General features: G+C 47.0%; 4 protein-coding genes across 4 annotated transcripts; 2 read left to right on the top strand and 2 right to left on the bottom strand.

Annotated features, from left to right (window-relative positions):
• Window positions 1–1,338: 1,338 nt before the first annotated feature.
• On the top strand, window positions 1,339–2,061 carry FPOAC1_009378 (uncharacterized protein; the record flags this gene model as incomplete). Its single annotated transcript, XM_044853804.1, has 1 exon — window positions 1,339–2,061. The coding sequence occupies one exon, from the start codon at window positions 1,339–1,341 to the stop codon at window positions 2,059–2,061; it is 723 nt and encodes a 240-aa protein (XP_044706474.1).
• A 1,586-nt stretch (window positions 2,062–3,647) lies between these two features.
• On the bottom strand, window positions 3,648–3,928 carry FPOAC1_009377 (uncharacterized protein; the record flags this gene model as incomplete). The annotated part of the gene is made up of 2 exons (XM_044853803.1): window positions 3,648–3,843; window positions 3,906–3,928. The coding sequence occupies 2 exons, from the start codon at window positions 3,926–3,928 to the stop codon at window positions 3,648–3,650; spliced, it is 219 nt and encodes a 72-aa protein (XP_044706473.1).
• Window positions 3,929–4,822: 894 nt separating this feature from the next.
• FPOAC1_009376 (uncharacterized protein) lies at window positions 4,823–11,505 on the bottom strand (the record flags this gene model as incomplete). Its single annotated transcript, XM_044853802.1, has 10 exons — window positions 4,823–5,592; window positions 5,647–6,610; window positions 6,658–6,807; window positions 6,856–7,734; window positions 7,785–7,973; window positions 8,170–9,057; window positions 9,162–9,205; window positions 9,256–9,330; window positions 10,335–11,209; window positions 11,261–11,505. The coding sequence occupies 10 exons, from the start codon at window positions 11,503–11,505 to the stop codon at window positions 4,823–4,825; spliced, it is 5,079 nt and encodes a 1,692-aa protein (XP_044706472.1).
• A 725-nt stretch (window positions 11,506–12,230) lies between these two features.
• On the top strand, window positions 12,231–13,294 carry FPOAC1_009375 (uncharacterized protein; the record flags this gene model as incomplete). The annotated part of the gene is made up of 4 exons (XM_044853801.1): window positions 12,231–12,261; window positions 12,311–12,840; window positions 12,892–13,144; window positions 13,206–13,294. The coding sequence occupies 4 exons, from the start codon at window positions 12,231–12,233 to the stop codon at window positions 13,292–13,294; spliced, it is 903 nt and encodes a 300-aa protein (XP_044706471.1).
• Between the last annotated feature and the right edge of the window lie 109 nt (window positions 13,295–13,403).

Genomic DNA, 13,403 nt, shown 5'->3' with positions numbered 1-13,403 from the left:
TATACAGTAACAGCATTGATCGCTTGGTGAACAATGCAGTCCGCGACAATTATTGATGAGGCCGCTGTGATAGCCTGCATGATGGGATTACATACAGTATAAGCCTGTGGTATTACGTAGGAGGTTGATAGGATAACTAGAGCTATTCGACACTCAGACAAGTTCTACGATTCATAAGAGCTACAACAGGTGAGGCTGTGGCAATCCCTGGGTTGAAAGCCAAACATTTGCTTGCTCCAGGGCTGTTGATCATGATGCACAGGGACTGGACTGTGCACCGCCAACCATCAGGGCCACAGGGGTCTTTTACGAAGCGAATATGTCAATCATTGTCTATTTTTTGTTCAGGCAGGCTATAGCCAGACCAGATAACGTGACATATTGGCTGATCTTATTTCCAGGGACGTCGGCAACAACAACTTGATTATGATATATTGCATTGCCATGCGTTGACAGAATGGCAGATCGATCACTTCATTACGTAGTCTATGCACAAAGCAAAGAAACAAAAGTAAATCTAGGGTATTCATATGCATCTGTAAGTGGCATATATGTACGACTGGGCCGTGCTGTAGTTAACTACTGCGATATCGTCCTCAGGAGTTGAGAGCTGTTCAACAAATGGTCCGTGATAAAGAGCGTCTGTCAAGTGCCACAAATCACATCATTGGGATGGTTGCCGCATCCGGTAATTGCGGCTAATTCTGACTCTGACCATGTGGATGCCATGTCTCGGTCAACGCCTCTTTGCTGTTGATGGTTTCACCCAATGTTGAAGATCCATGTTAATCCATCCATTCATTTATCCGTACATGTAATACCTACTAATGGTCTGAGTTGTGTACGCCGGCGTTTGCATTCTCTCAGATCTTCTCTCCTATTGGTACCAGCTCTGAAACCCAAAATGCTACTATGTACAGCGACGTTAGTTGGCGTCTCAGTCTCAGCCCTAAAGCCAATTCTTCTTCATCTCTATACAAGTAAACAAGGCGTGTCTAGCGTGCTGTACAGACGCCAACAGTCTAGGTGGAATTTGCCGATGTATTTCGGAACAGGGTCGTACTGTGTTTGATCATATCCAAATTGAGTACCAAGAAATCCAAAGATGCAAGTGCAGAGATGTGCCTCTCTAAAATTCATGGAGAGAGGGGTACCTTAGTATGTACTGAGAAAGTCACCCGCAGGGCGCATCGCATCCATACATCTTGATAGTCAATTACAGGGCGTGCACTTTGTATAAATAGGTAGCTGCTCAAGACACAGACATGTTCATTGCGTCACGTATACTCTTACACAAAATAGAAATAGGAAGCCATCATCACTAAATTTTTGATTAACATGGCCAACCTCTCAGACTTTAGTCTCCTCTCATTCGATGTCTACGGCACCCTAATCGACTGGGAAACAGGCGTTCTGGACGCTCTCAAACCCTTGATGGGAGCCCGCATAGACGAGTTCAATAGGGACCAGCTCTTGAAAGTCTATGCCGAGGCCGAAACCGCTCAGCAGGATGCCACTCCCGATATGAAATACTCTGAACTTCTGTCAACCATCCACCCCAAGGTTGCAGAGAAACTCTTCCTTCCTGAACCAACTGCAGAACAAAATGAGGCCTTTGGCAACTCGGTTGGCTCGTGGCCCGCGTTTCCCGATACTGTCGATGCTCTTCGTCGCCTCGGCAAGCATTACAAGCTTGTTGTCCTGTCAAATGTCGATCGCGAGTCCTTCTCTAGGAGTAACTCAGGACCTATGCAAGGGGTCCCATTCGATCTGGTCATCACAGCTCAAGACGTTGGCAGCTACAAGCCTAACCTGCAGAACTTCCAGTACCTTCTGCGTGAAGTCAGGGACAAGTTTGGGATTCCCAAGGAGAAAGTGTTGCAGACTGCTCAGAGTCAGTTCCATGATCATCAGCCGGCCAAGATTCTGGATATCAAGTCCTGCTGGATTGAGAGGCATGGCGCTTTGATGGGGAACCGCAATTACCCTATCTATGATTGGAAGTTCGCCACGCTTGGGGATATGGCCTATGCGTTGGAAGAAGAACTTGCAGGTAGATGAGTCTTCAGATATAAATAATCTGCATCGGAATCATTCAGAATACCAATGAATTCGCATCGATAGACATATCCTGTGATGTCATCCTGGTCTTCCACAACATTATACTCGTTGAGCTTAGATGATGACAACTAATTTCAAAGTATCTTCCAGGCTACCTAATTTCGAAACCGCTTTTATCCATCTTTATCTAGACTTCCAGCGCTCCCATTCTTCCACGACTTGTTCTTTCGAACATAGGCTTTAAACTCTCTGCTACACATCTTTTGGAATCTAAAGAGGAAAATTCAGTTGACATCTTCTGCAGTATTCCTACCCCTTTCTTACAGGACCTTTAGCCTGTCATCGTTCTTATAGGCACAGCTTGCTACCAGAACCATAATGGCAGTATATTAAGAACTAGGCTCTATGTATGATGACTTTGAAAGGTATTTCTTATCATGAAGCATCTGGCATAGATCGATAGGTTGAGATCTTGGCAAAAGGTTCTCTCGGCAAGACTTTGCCAGTAGCTGCCAATGCATTCTCTAAGATGCACGATATCTTGTAAAGCATTTCCATGTACCATTCTGTCATTGTTCATCAAACCCGCACTTTTTGGTTAACTCATAAGTTTCAAAAGGGGTGTGGGCAAACTCACATTCCCTCCTGAGCATTCTCCATGAAGATGCTGAGTTTCAGCATAGCTCTGGTATTTTGAAAAGCATTGATTCGCTCTTTGGGCTGTAGGTCTTCCATATCTACAGGATAGTCATTACCAATATCTGCTCGGCAAATAGAGACAGTTCGTCCATGTAAGGTGCTAGTTCTTCTTGGAAACGTCAGCTTGTTTCTTATGACTCCAACAGTCTGGATATATAGTTGAAGAGCGTATGCGGTCCACCAAACCCTTTTTCTGACTTCAAACTCCCTTGAGGATGCAGCAGATGTCGTTTTCATACGCAGGTTTAGTTGTGTCGCTAGCTTGATGGCAATTCCAAAATAAGTGCAAGACAGTCCAACTGGGTTGAAGGGTAGTATATATAAGCCAAATAGGAGAAAGGCTTGTACACTCTCGATTGATTCTACAATCAGTATATCGGGAATTAGTTTCCTGGCTCTTTGGCAAAATACTGAATCAATAGCATCATCCATGCTCTGGCAGATATCATGTGTCTCTCATCAGCTCCCTGCAAGAATCCCATTTTGAAGATTGATAATGACTTGAAAACTGCACTCCAAGGGCAAATACCATCAATGCAACCGATATCCAGGAGGCATCTTCTGGTGTTATTTGAGACGAGCATGAGTAAAACTGGTCAAGTCGTTGTCGGAGCGATTCTTCATCGATATAGAAGTAGTCTGTCTGACCAATTTCAAAGAATACCCCCAACAAGACAAGAGCTGATGAAGCTGGAGGAAACAATGAAACGGCCCCGAGGATTGAGGCTTCTTGGGGGGGTAATCGAGGACCGCTTCCTCTTTTGTTGACTGTAATGCTTGTACTTGACACCTGAGGTACTGTTATTTGCTTCTGGACAAAAGAAGTACATTTGCCTTGAATCTGAACATATTCATTTCGAAATTTGCTTCTCTTTTGTTAGATTCCACTATATGAAGTCCATAGAGACGTAATCGGGGAATATGGTAGCCGAAGGCGCACTACTTGATCTGGTTCTGTGCTTTCTAAAAACTGAGGCTCTTCCCAATCTGTCGCCGAATCGAGGGGGCCGCCTAAGTCTCATGAATCTATTACAAGGGGTGATACTCATGCAGTTCTCCTTGAGAGGGCGGCAGTATTTGCATCTAGATAGGACGAGCTGTAAGCTATCTAAACCGGCACATCGAACTACCCAAGAGTCACGTACGTTTGACCTATCCTCCTCCACATATTCGGTGAAATTAGAGAGGTCGACTGGTTCTGCTGTCTTTTCATTACAAATGCGCCTCGTCTCAAGTTTGCTGACACTTCTCGTACATGGACCGGGCTTCTCCTAGTTTTGAACCATGACAATCATACTCCGGCATCAGTGATGGGCCGCAAAAGCATATATACTGATGTTAAGATACAAACCTGCTTCCACTTGTATACTTTGCCACCTCCTGGCCGCCCGAAAAAGAAGTCTGGTATGCTGGCAGGAAAAGACTTCCACCACTGGTAATGAAGCTCAAGTCGGACGCTCGGATCTTACCAATAATTGGCCTTTTAGGTGTCTCGGGTGTTTTCCCCGGTATGACTGGATATCAGCATCATTCCCTGGGTGGCGGCCTTATATAGATTTGAGCTGCAGGCTATTCAATCCGAGGAAAAGGCGTGCCGGTCAACTAAAACGCCGGGCCGGTTGTAAAACCGCAGAAAGGCCAAGACGCTGACCGGCCCCGGGTTATTTCCCCAAATTGATTGTCTTGAACAGAGTTAAGGAAATGAACTGACGATTGCTGACTATGGCTATGTTCATAAACATGATATCAATGCGCGACATAACGGCCTCGCCGAGCGTGTCCAAGTGTGGTGTGATAATAACGTCAATATGCATACAAAAAAAAGACCAAGATATCAGAAAAAATTGGTCGCTAGAAGCATAAGAGACAACATTATTAGGTCAGCCCATGCTACTTAGACCAGATATTTTGAGCTGTTTATTTTTGTATCCTATGATTTGGGAGGCTGAGGTCTATAAGCTTCTACTCCTCTCCCACTCTTTTGTGTTAAACATACCCTCTTTCAACAGTCGTATCTGTGCAGACAATAGGCTTCTTTTCCTTTCTTTTTCCACCCACAGATTTACCCCTCGAATAGGTTGGAGACTCCCTCTAGCCCATCTGGTGTCGACTGACGACCCACGTTCATACCTGCTCGCGTCGCATTTTGCCCTTGAGGATCGTTCATGAACTGCTGCGCCATCTTGCTTCTGTTGTTTCTCTTGCCCCTCGAGCCCTCAAATGCACTGCTCTTCGGAAGCTTTCCCATCTCTGATACGCTGACACCCTTTAGATCTTTCAAAAGATCCAACACAAGGGCTCGCTGCTGGCGAGTGTGAGCACCGGGCTTGGCCATATACGTTGATAAACGCTCAAGACTTGACTCGCTCACATTGGGCAATGAGAGCAACACATCGCTAGGAGTCGATGTGATGGGGCTGTAGTAGACAACAATAGCCGCAATCAAGGCAGCCAAGTCCTTTTGGAGTTCCACAAAGTAAGGCTCATGAAACGACGTTATACAAGCCTTCAGCACATCAAGCGAGATGTATTCCCGAATAGCCGACGAGATTGAAGAGGGAACAGGAAACTTGTCCGACGCAAGATGTGCTTCCATTGGGCTTTGTGCCACTGACTTGGGCAATTGCCCATCCACGAGATGAAACTCAGGAACCAGCGACACGAACAACCGTAAGATCATACTACAACATCTAGTGTCCCGCATTCGAATTCCATGAGCGCAGAAAACAAGCAGTGGCTCTACGACCTCATGGTGGATGAGACAGAACCTGCGAAGGGTTGGATAGTTCTTTGCTTGGTCGGAGTCTGAAGTACCCTCCTCGATCGGTCCGTCTGAGCAATCATTAGCATAACCAGTCTAAGAGATCTTGAGGCATGGTAACCTACTAAGTTTTGTTGGGTCAAGAAAGTCGGCCACCATTAACACTGCGGTGTAAGTAACTTGTCGTAGGATACTTTCGGCCTTCATCTCCTCTTTCAGACCCGCTTCACCATCTGCAGCCACTTGCTGTTGACGTTCCATCTTGTCCCATTCACCGTTGATTTTGGCATCCATCTGCTGAAAGCATGCGGCGAGTACTTGTGGGAGGAAGTGCTCTCGGCAATCAACAGGACAGTCATCAACCAAGTACCTGACCAAATTCAGCAAGTTGCTTTGCTGGTGCGTGGACAACCAGACTGAATCTGCAAAGAGAGCCTTGGAAAGGGGTGCAGAGAGTCCCTGGAAGCCATAAAACTGGCGTTCCAAGCGGCTCATGCAATAAATGATTGCGTACGCGGTTTCCCTGACAAAACGCACCGATCCGCGAATAGTTGATGCAAGGCCCTCCATCGTGTTCTTCTTGTCCATGACACGTGCGTAAAAGTCATCCTTGCTACCCTCTGAAATCCCAGCTTGCCAAAATCGATCACTGAGAATTCTGTTGACTGTTGATCGCATCTCGCTGGGTAAACCAGCCCAGTTGTCAGGGTTGTGGCATGCATGTGCAAAGCTCAGGAATTCGAGCAGATCAGCTAGGATGTTGGAGAAGCCGTCTTCCCATAGCGCATACGAGGCCTTGAACGCATCCGAGTTCTTGTCAAGTCTCTCAACTGAAAACGCCAGGAAACTCTTGGTTGATCGAAGTGGGAGAAGTTTAAGGCGTTCTTCGAGCTCGCTTTGAAGAGCGAGTCCTTCAGCATCAAGCTCACGGGTGCCCCAATCATGAATCTCATGAGCTCGGTGGTTGGCCATGTAGGCTTGGGCCTTGTCCAGCCCCAAAAGCTCGCAAAAGCTGCCGTATGACTTCAAAGAGTTTCGAACGTTCTCATCCTGCCATTGCGCCTTTACGGGGTCAATAAATTCACGAAGCTTTTGAATCTTGGCATCAGCGCCAACGCCGGTTGCTCGGTGTCTACCAGTAGGTTAGCGAATTGCTTAGTCATTGGGGAGAAAAGGACTTGCATGATAATGAATAGGAAACTACGATAGGCAATAGAACGCTTCTCGTCGAGCGATCCAGATGACATCATTTCATTCACCTTGTTTTCGATTTGGTCATATACACCCTATAGGACTGTTAATATATGTTTTTATCGGATATTCAGATCACTTACCAAGAGATGGTCTGGCATCTCTGAAGCCAGTCGCTGCAGCTCAACCATACTTTCACCCTGCAGGTCCTTAATGGCATCGTTGAAAGCACGGTACTCGGGCTCAAGTGCCGGCCATGTCAGCAGAATGTGTTCCAAAACCTTGAGCATGAAGGTAGCATTCTTGTTCAGAGCAGTTGTGGAGAAATAGACAAGAAGCTGCAAAGTTCGCTTCCTGATCATTGGGTCTTCGAATATCATTTCGAGTATCTTATTACACCACGTCTCCAAATTCGCCTCCATTTCTGGCCCATGTTGCTGATGCTCCTGTGGGCGGTGTTTGCGCCACTTGGTATATCCCTTGAGTGTGGCTTCAATAACAGTGAATTGCGCATCGACGCGTAGGACCGGCATGGAATGTTTGAAATAGTTTTGCTTATCCAGGGAAGGCTGGCCATCGTAGAGGTGTTGTAGTAATTCTTCGGTACGGTTGAGAATGTGCGGGATTGCGTCAACCAGCTTTAGCTGGACAACGGCTTCAATGATCTGGGAGCTATACCGGCGGTAATTGCCCAAGAAAGCATGGCGCTCGGGAATTGTGTCTGTGTCTTCCATCAGATACAGGAAAGTAGGATCCTGAGTATCCTCTGGTAGATTCTCGTATCGGACCAGTCTTGAACTACATGTCTCTAGAAGGGGCGGGATGAAAGGAGAGACATGCTCGCCAGGGCCGATCAGACGGTTGCTGAGTAGTCGCGTCCAGGTGACGAGGACCGGAATCGATACCATTAAGCTCTGATGTTGCACGATTTGGACCAAAAGTCCTAGGAACTCGTCTTTGGCGGCTTCAGCAGGTAGCTTAGCGTATTTCCTGTCAAAATAATCGCCCAAGCATGAGAGCATCTATCGAGGCTGGTTAGTATAACGTTGTCGCGATCCGCTCTTCTACATACCTCTGACAACTTTTTGAGTGTCTGATACTTGTCCTCGTCAACGTCCTCGGGATCCACAGCAGACCATTCGAAGAGTCGCCTGCACAGGTTAATTGATTCGTGACTGTACATTGGGGCTACTAGCTCCCGGAACTCCTCATCATTGAAATTGGTTCTGCAATAGAGAGCATGGAGAGCTTCCAGCGCAGCCTAGAAATGGTTGGTTAGATCATATGAAAAGTTGGGCTAACTGTGAGCAGCAGAAAAGTTGGCCTCCTAAGTCATGGGGTACAACAATAAACAGCCTGAGAAGTCTGGTCTGAGTAGCATACGCTAACCAACTCATTTCGTCCTTTATGCTTCCAGCGACCAACTTTTCTGATGCCCTGAGGTCAGTGTACGTTACCTTTTGGATGGAGGCATGCGACGAGGCAAGACCAACGCACAAAACTTCGACACAGCGTGCAGAAGAGACTGCTTTCGGGATTGCCCATGGCATGAGCGAGAGGAACACGGACAGGCCCTTGTGTATGCATAGCTTGACTTCATCGTTATCGCTGTGCGCCGAGTTCAAGCAGTAGCCCAAGAATTGGGACAGCCGGCTCAGCCAACCGTCATCGCCATACCGCACAGGCGGACCGGGTTGTCGATTGGGAAAGGCCTCGACCAGCACTGAGGTAGGAGTGAAGATCTCAACGCACGCCTTGCTAAGAACACCTTCCCGCATGGCCACGACCGAGTCGTCTCCGGTGAAGACCTCGTCGGAGAGGTTCTCGAGGATAAACATGACAAGCTCCTTGTGAACAGCTGAGTCAGGAACCTCCCACAACTGATACAGCATAGAGTCCATATCCATCCATTCTGCACCCCAGCATCTCTTGGCAACCTCAACCCAGAGTTGAGCTGTCTTGTTCCGTATATAAGCCGGGTCTTCTTTCGCGACAGTCTGCCCGAGACTCAAGACCCATTGCCGCACAGCTTCTGTCTGTTCTGTGGTGTAGGTGGACCACCGGTATCGGATCGCATGTTCGAGCAAAGAGAGAGCGTAGTGTCGGACGACGGGGGATTGCGACTTGTCGGAAGCGAGGTTGAAGCCTTGCATCGGCGCTTCATTGTGATCCTTTACTTCCTCCAAATAATCTTGGGCTGTCCTACGGTCGCCGCTGGTCGCGTATGGGTTATGAACGATCTCGAGCGCCTGCTGCATTCTGGCAACGACGTCCGAGTCACCGCCAGACGACATCAGGCTGCCGTTGGCTTCCATGTCTCGACCAGGAACAATAGTTTGGAAGATCTAGTCTACAGTTTGTTTCGTCGCTTGCTGTTTAATGTTATATTGACGCAGGACCTGGGCGATGTTTCGTATGCGACGAGGAGCGAAATGGGAAGTGAGGTGACTGTGATTTTAATATGTAGTTTGATAAGAGGAACAAAGCTTTGGGCTACAAAAATAAGCAACCTGAGAAGTCTGATCCACGTAGCATAAACTGACCTGTTAATTTCGTCTTTTGTGCTCCCAGGGGCGAGCAAACGGTTGTATAGTAGTAGAGGTAAGTAAAGTGTTGGGCTAAAATTGAGAGCTCTCAGGCTGAAGAAAGACCGAAAGAGTAGGTCAAGTTAGGATCCAGTGAGCTGGAGAACGGGCCTACTAGTTAGTACCTGCCAAGTGGGTAACAGAAAAGTTGACCTCCTAGCTTTAGTGCACAGAAATAAATAACCTAAAAAGTCTCTTTTAAAAAGCATGCGTTGATCTACTAATTTTGTCCTTTATGTACCTAACGACCCTGAGGCAGGCCTCTGGACCCTCCATTGGTGGCGGGGCTGTGAAACAATTCACCTCGCAGCGCATTAACAGCTGACAAAGAAGAGCTCTATTAGAAGCTTTTGTAGGTGAATAGGAGACACAAAAGGGGTAAACAAAGCTGCATCTGTCTCAATCTACCCTGACACATGTCTTTATATTCTCTCCTCTCACAGACATTGATATAATGTCATTTCTTACAGCTCTCGCCTTGCTAATGCTTGTTCATTTCTTCACCCTTTAAGTTAGCTAAAGTTCCCCCATGCACGTGTTCAGTGGCACCTACAGATGGGTCCAATGGATCACTTATTGTTGGGGTCCTTTGTTCCTACAGTAGGCGCCTCTTAGATCCTGGGCGTCTTGCAGGGGGCAAATCTCCAAGCAAGCTGCAAGGCTGAGAGATGGATACAATAGAACAGTAACGTAGCTCTAGTTGCAGATGCAGATATGTATGTATGCTTTCACTCAAATCCACATCACTGTCCATGGCATGGAGGGGTTGAGGATCGCCATGCCACAGTCCTATTTCGTTTACCAGCCTTAGTTTACGATACGAGCATGGATAGAGATTTGGAATTTGTATACGAAATTACAATTAGTAAACAAGTGTTTGTTTGCTGAAAGTACAAAGAACTTCCTACCTCTTCTAGGCTATTCTGCAAACAAACCAAACTATGGTTCATACTTCCAAAGACAAAGCAGTTTATCATAGAAGCTAGTCGACACACACCACAAGGTCTCTCCCGCTTGATCATCCCTCACAAAATCACTTCCATAGTTCATGCTCTTGTGCTCTTCAAATCTCGCCAGAACCTGGCAAGACCAGTCTTGTTCTTGCTTAACCTCTAGTTCGATAAACCTAGCACCGGCGTGCATGCATGAAGCGAGGATTCTGATCTTAGTTGAGTCTGTATCTTTTTGAGTCTTGACGAGATCCAAACGCCAAACGCCTCCTCCCATGTTCTCTTCAAGGACGAGCTCGACCTTTTTCATGCCATACGTCTCGTGCAGGTCGTGTATAATGAAAACACGAAGATGATCGTCGTAACTGCCTGTCACAATAACTCTTCCATTGTTCTTGGTGAATAATGAGAGTGGAAGAATTGCTGTGACTCCTGCGTTGTGTGTTCCTTTGATAGTGATAGGCGAATAGGGCTCTTCACAAGGCGAATCAGAGTCACTGGGATCCCAGACACAGGATGTATAGCGGAGCAATGAGTCATCTCCGCCGCAATAAGCTGTAACTTGTATCTTTTCGTCGGTTGAAGCAGGTGCTCCTGAAGAGAAGGCAATGCACCAAGCCTCGAGAGAATTGGCAATGTTCAGCTTTGTGTAGTCTTTGATACAGTACCCCTCGTCCAAGTGCAGGAGTCGCGCAGAGCTCGTCGATGTTGTTACACCAATTATACTGGGAATCTCAGGGTGCCAGTTGCATTGCAGGAACAAAATATCCTCTCCAATGTCTTCACATCGACTTGTTGAGATGTGCTGTAGGGGTGCTGAAGAGTTCTGTGCAGGGTCCAGCTTGAACACGGCTAGCGTCCCAGTACTAGATGCCACTGCCAGGATATCTTGTTTGTCTTTGGATGGGTGAAAGCGAAGATCCAAAATTGCTGACGGTTGTGAAACAGTCTGAACTAGATGGCTATGCAATTGTCAACTTCAACGAGGAATTGTGCATGACGAAGAAACTCACAGCTTAGCACCATCGACCTTGAAAACCAGCAAACTGCCATTACGGCTCTGTGGTGTCTTGGTCGCAGTTACGCGCTCGTCGTCGTCGGCTTCTTTGTTACCCTCCTGAACATCATCTTCACTTTTTTCGAGGTTGTACGTTCCCACTACCAACAAGTTTGGATGCGCAGGGCAAAACTGAATGCAACTAGGAGGGAGGCCCAAGGTTAAGGACACCTCTGAAGATATGATCCTTGCATCATCCATCGAACATTTGTTTCGGGGCTAATAAAAATAGATGCTGGGTTTTAGAAAGCTCAAAGCCAACAAATCGTCGACATAGAAATGGGGTTTTGATGGCGGGGGCCCCTCTCTAACCGCAAAATGGATTGAGGCTCATTCCATGGGGCAATATCACCACCCAATGTTACTACTTGGACTACCTATATCAATAGGAACTGACGAGCTTGAACAACAAAACGCCATGCTTCATCACTTCCAAACGCAGTGTATTTTTTGCTTTTTTTCCATGGAAGGTTAGTAGTCAATTAATTGTTATCAGTCGCAGGGTTACACTTACCTTAGTACCTTAGTAGGTACCTAGGTAGTTGGTAGTGAAGGAAAGAGGGCATGAGGCATCTAACTAACTGTTATCAGTTGCTGCAGGGTATTGAAAGCTTAACTGCCGGGCTAGCGCTTCATCGACGCGAATTTGCTTTTGCGACTCCATCTCCTGACCTGGGGTAGGTCAAGCAGACTGTAGATTTGCCTTCTTACGTCAACACGCGCTTCACTTGTTTCTTTCTTGTCTTTGATGGATATGCCGGATCAAGGGGACATTCAGGTTCTTTCAAACACAAATCCCATTTAATTCTTGACATTCGCCCTCCAGTTTGTGTTCTTGCCCACGAACGCCAAACTCAATTCCACCATCGTCATCGCACAATAACACCATTCCTCTACCTCTGGTTGATATTTCATGTATCAACACCATGGATCACTCCGATGATTCTGACTTTTACGGTATTCACCGGATTCCATCGATTGATTATTTGCTGACTTATCAACACAGGGGACGATGAAACCGTTATGGACCTCCACCGTCGTGTACAAGAGTTCGATGTGCAAGGCTGGATGCAGCAACAGCAGCAAAGTCCTGGAAGGCCACTTCCTCGCAAAAACATTCACGCAGACACAACCCACCTCCACAACCCTTATGCCGGGGTGCATTATGCATGGCAGCTCACCGAGACTATAGACGAATTTCTCACACGTATGCCACCAAAGACAACGGACATCACAGAGGACACGCCCTGGATCTACATTTGCAACCCTTATATCTCCCGTGTGGAGAAATCCTTGGCCCAGAATCAGAACAGCAAGGGCAACGAAGATGAAGCACCCGAAGAAGAAGGCAGCAAAACCGAGCTTGTCATGGAAGGCGGCCTTGAGAGATTAGAACTTCTGTCCAAATTCATCGAGGGCGTTCAAAGGAGCAGAAAAGTCCATGCAGCGCAAGAGAGAGAGACGATTGCGGAGAGAAAGAAAGCTTCGGGCGATATACTACACTTGGCACATGTTGCTAGAGTCAGAGCTGGCAAGGTATGAATGAAAGGAGAGAAGCCCGTCACATCAGCCAACTAATATCATTAGTGGATGCTATTCTGCCCGCCAGCAGAGGTGAATGATGTGTGGGATATTGTCGCAAAAGCAACAGCCAACAACGAGCTTGGCATCGCAGCAAAAGTTGCTCCTCGACCAGTCGACGAGGATTCTCGCAAAGATCGACTCATCTGCGTGTACACGGCCGACTTCGCAGACAAGGCCGACGTGGGCAGAGTTCTTCAAAGGTTGCGAGAGCTCAGATTGGTAGAGATTCGCGGAAGGCCAATCTACTATAAGCCAGGTGAGTCATGTTTTTGGTGTGCCTATGCTGCTGTAAAAGCAAGGCTGACAGAAATCGATAGATGCATATACGTACATTGGGATCTCTTCAGGGAACCCCTGGGGTCTGAAAGCGTCGATCTATAAGTCATCTGACATCTTTCAAACCTGACAACACAACAAATGACTCATCCAAATGCAGAGGGGAGAACAAGAGGTAACAGCCAACAGATACCTCAGGGGTTGAGTAATATGGTGTGAGAAAAGCAAAATACAAATCG

Source organism: Fusarium poae, chromosome 3 (assembly GCF_019609905.1).
Source record: "Fusarium poae strain DAOMC 252244 chromosome 3, whole genome shotgun sequence".
In the NCBI taxonomy this organism is placed as follows: Eukaryota; Fungi; Ascomycota; class Sordariomycetes; order Hypocreales; family Nectriaceae; genus Fusarium; species Fusarium poae.
The sequence above is the reverse complement of the archived record's forward strand: the minus strand, read 5'-3'. Positions and strand labels throughout refer to the sequence as shown.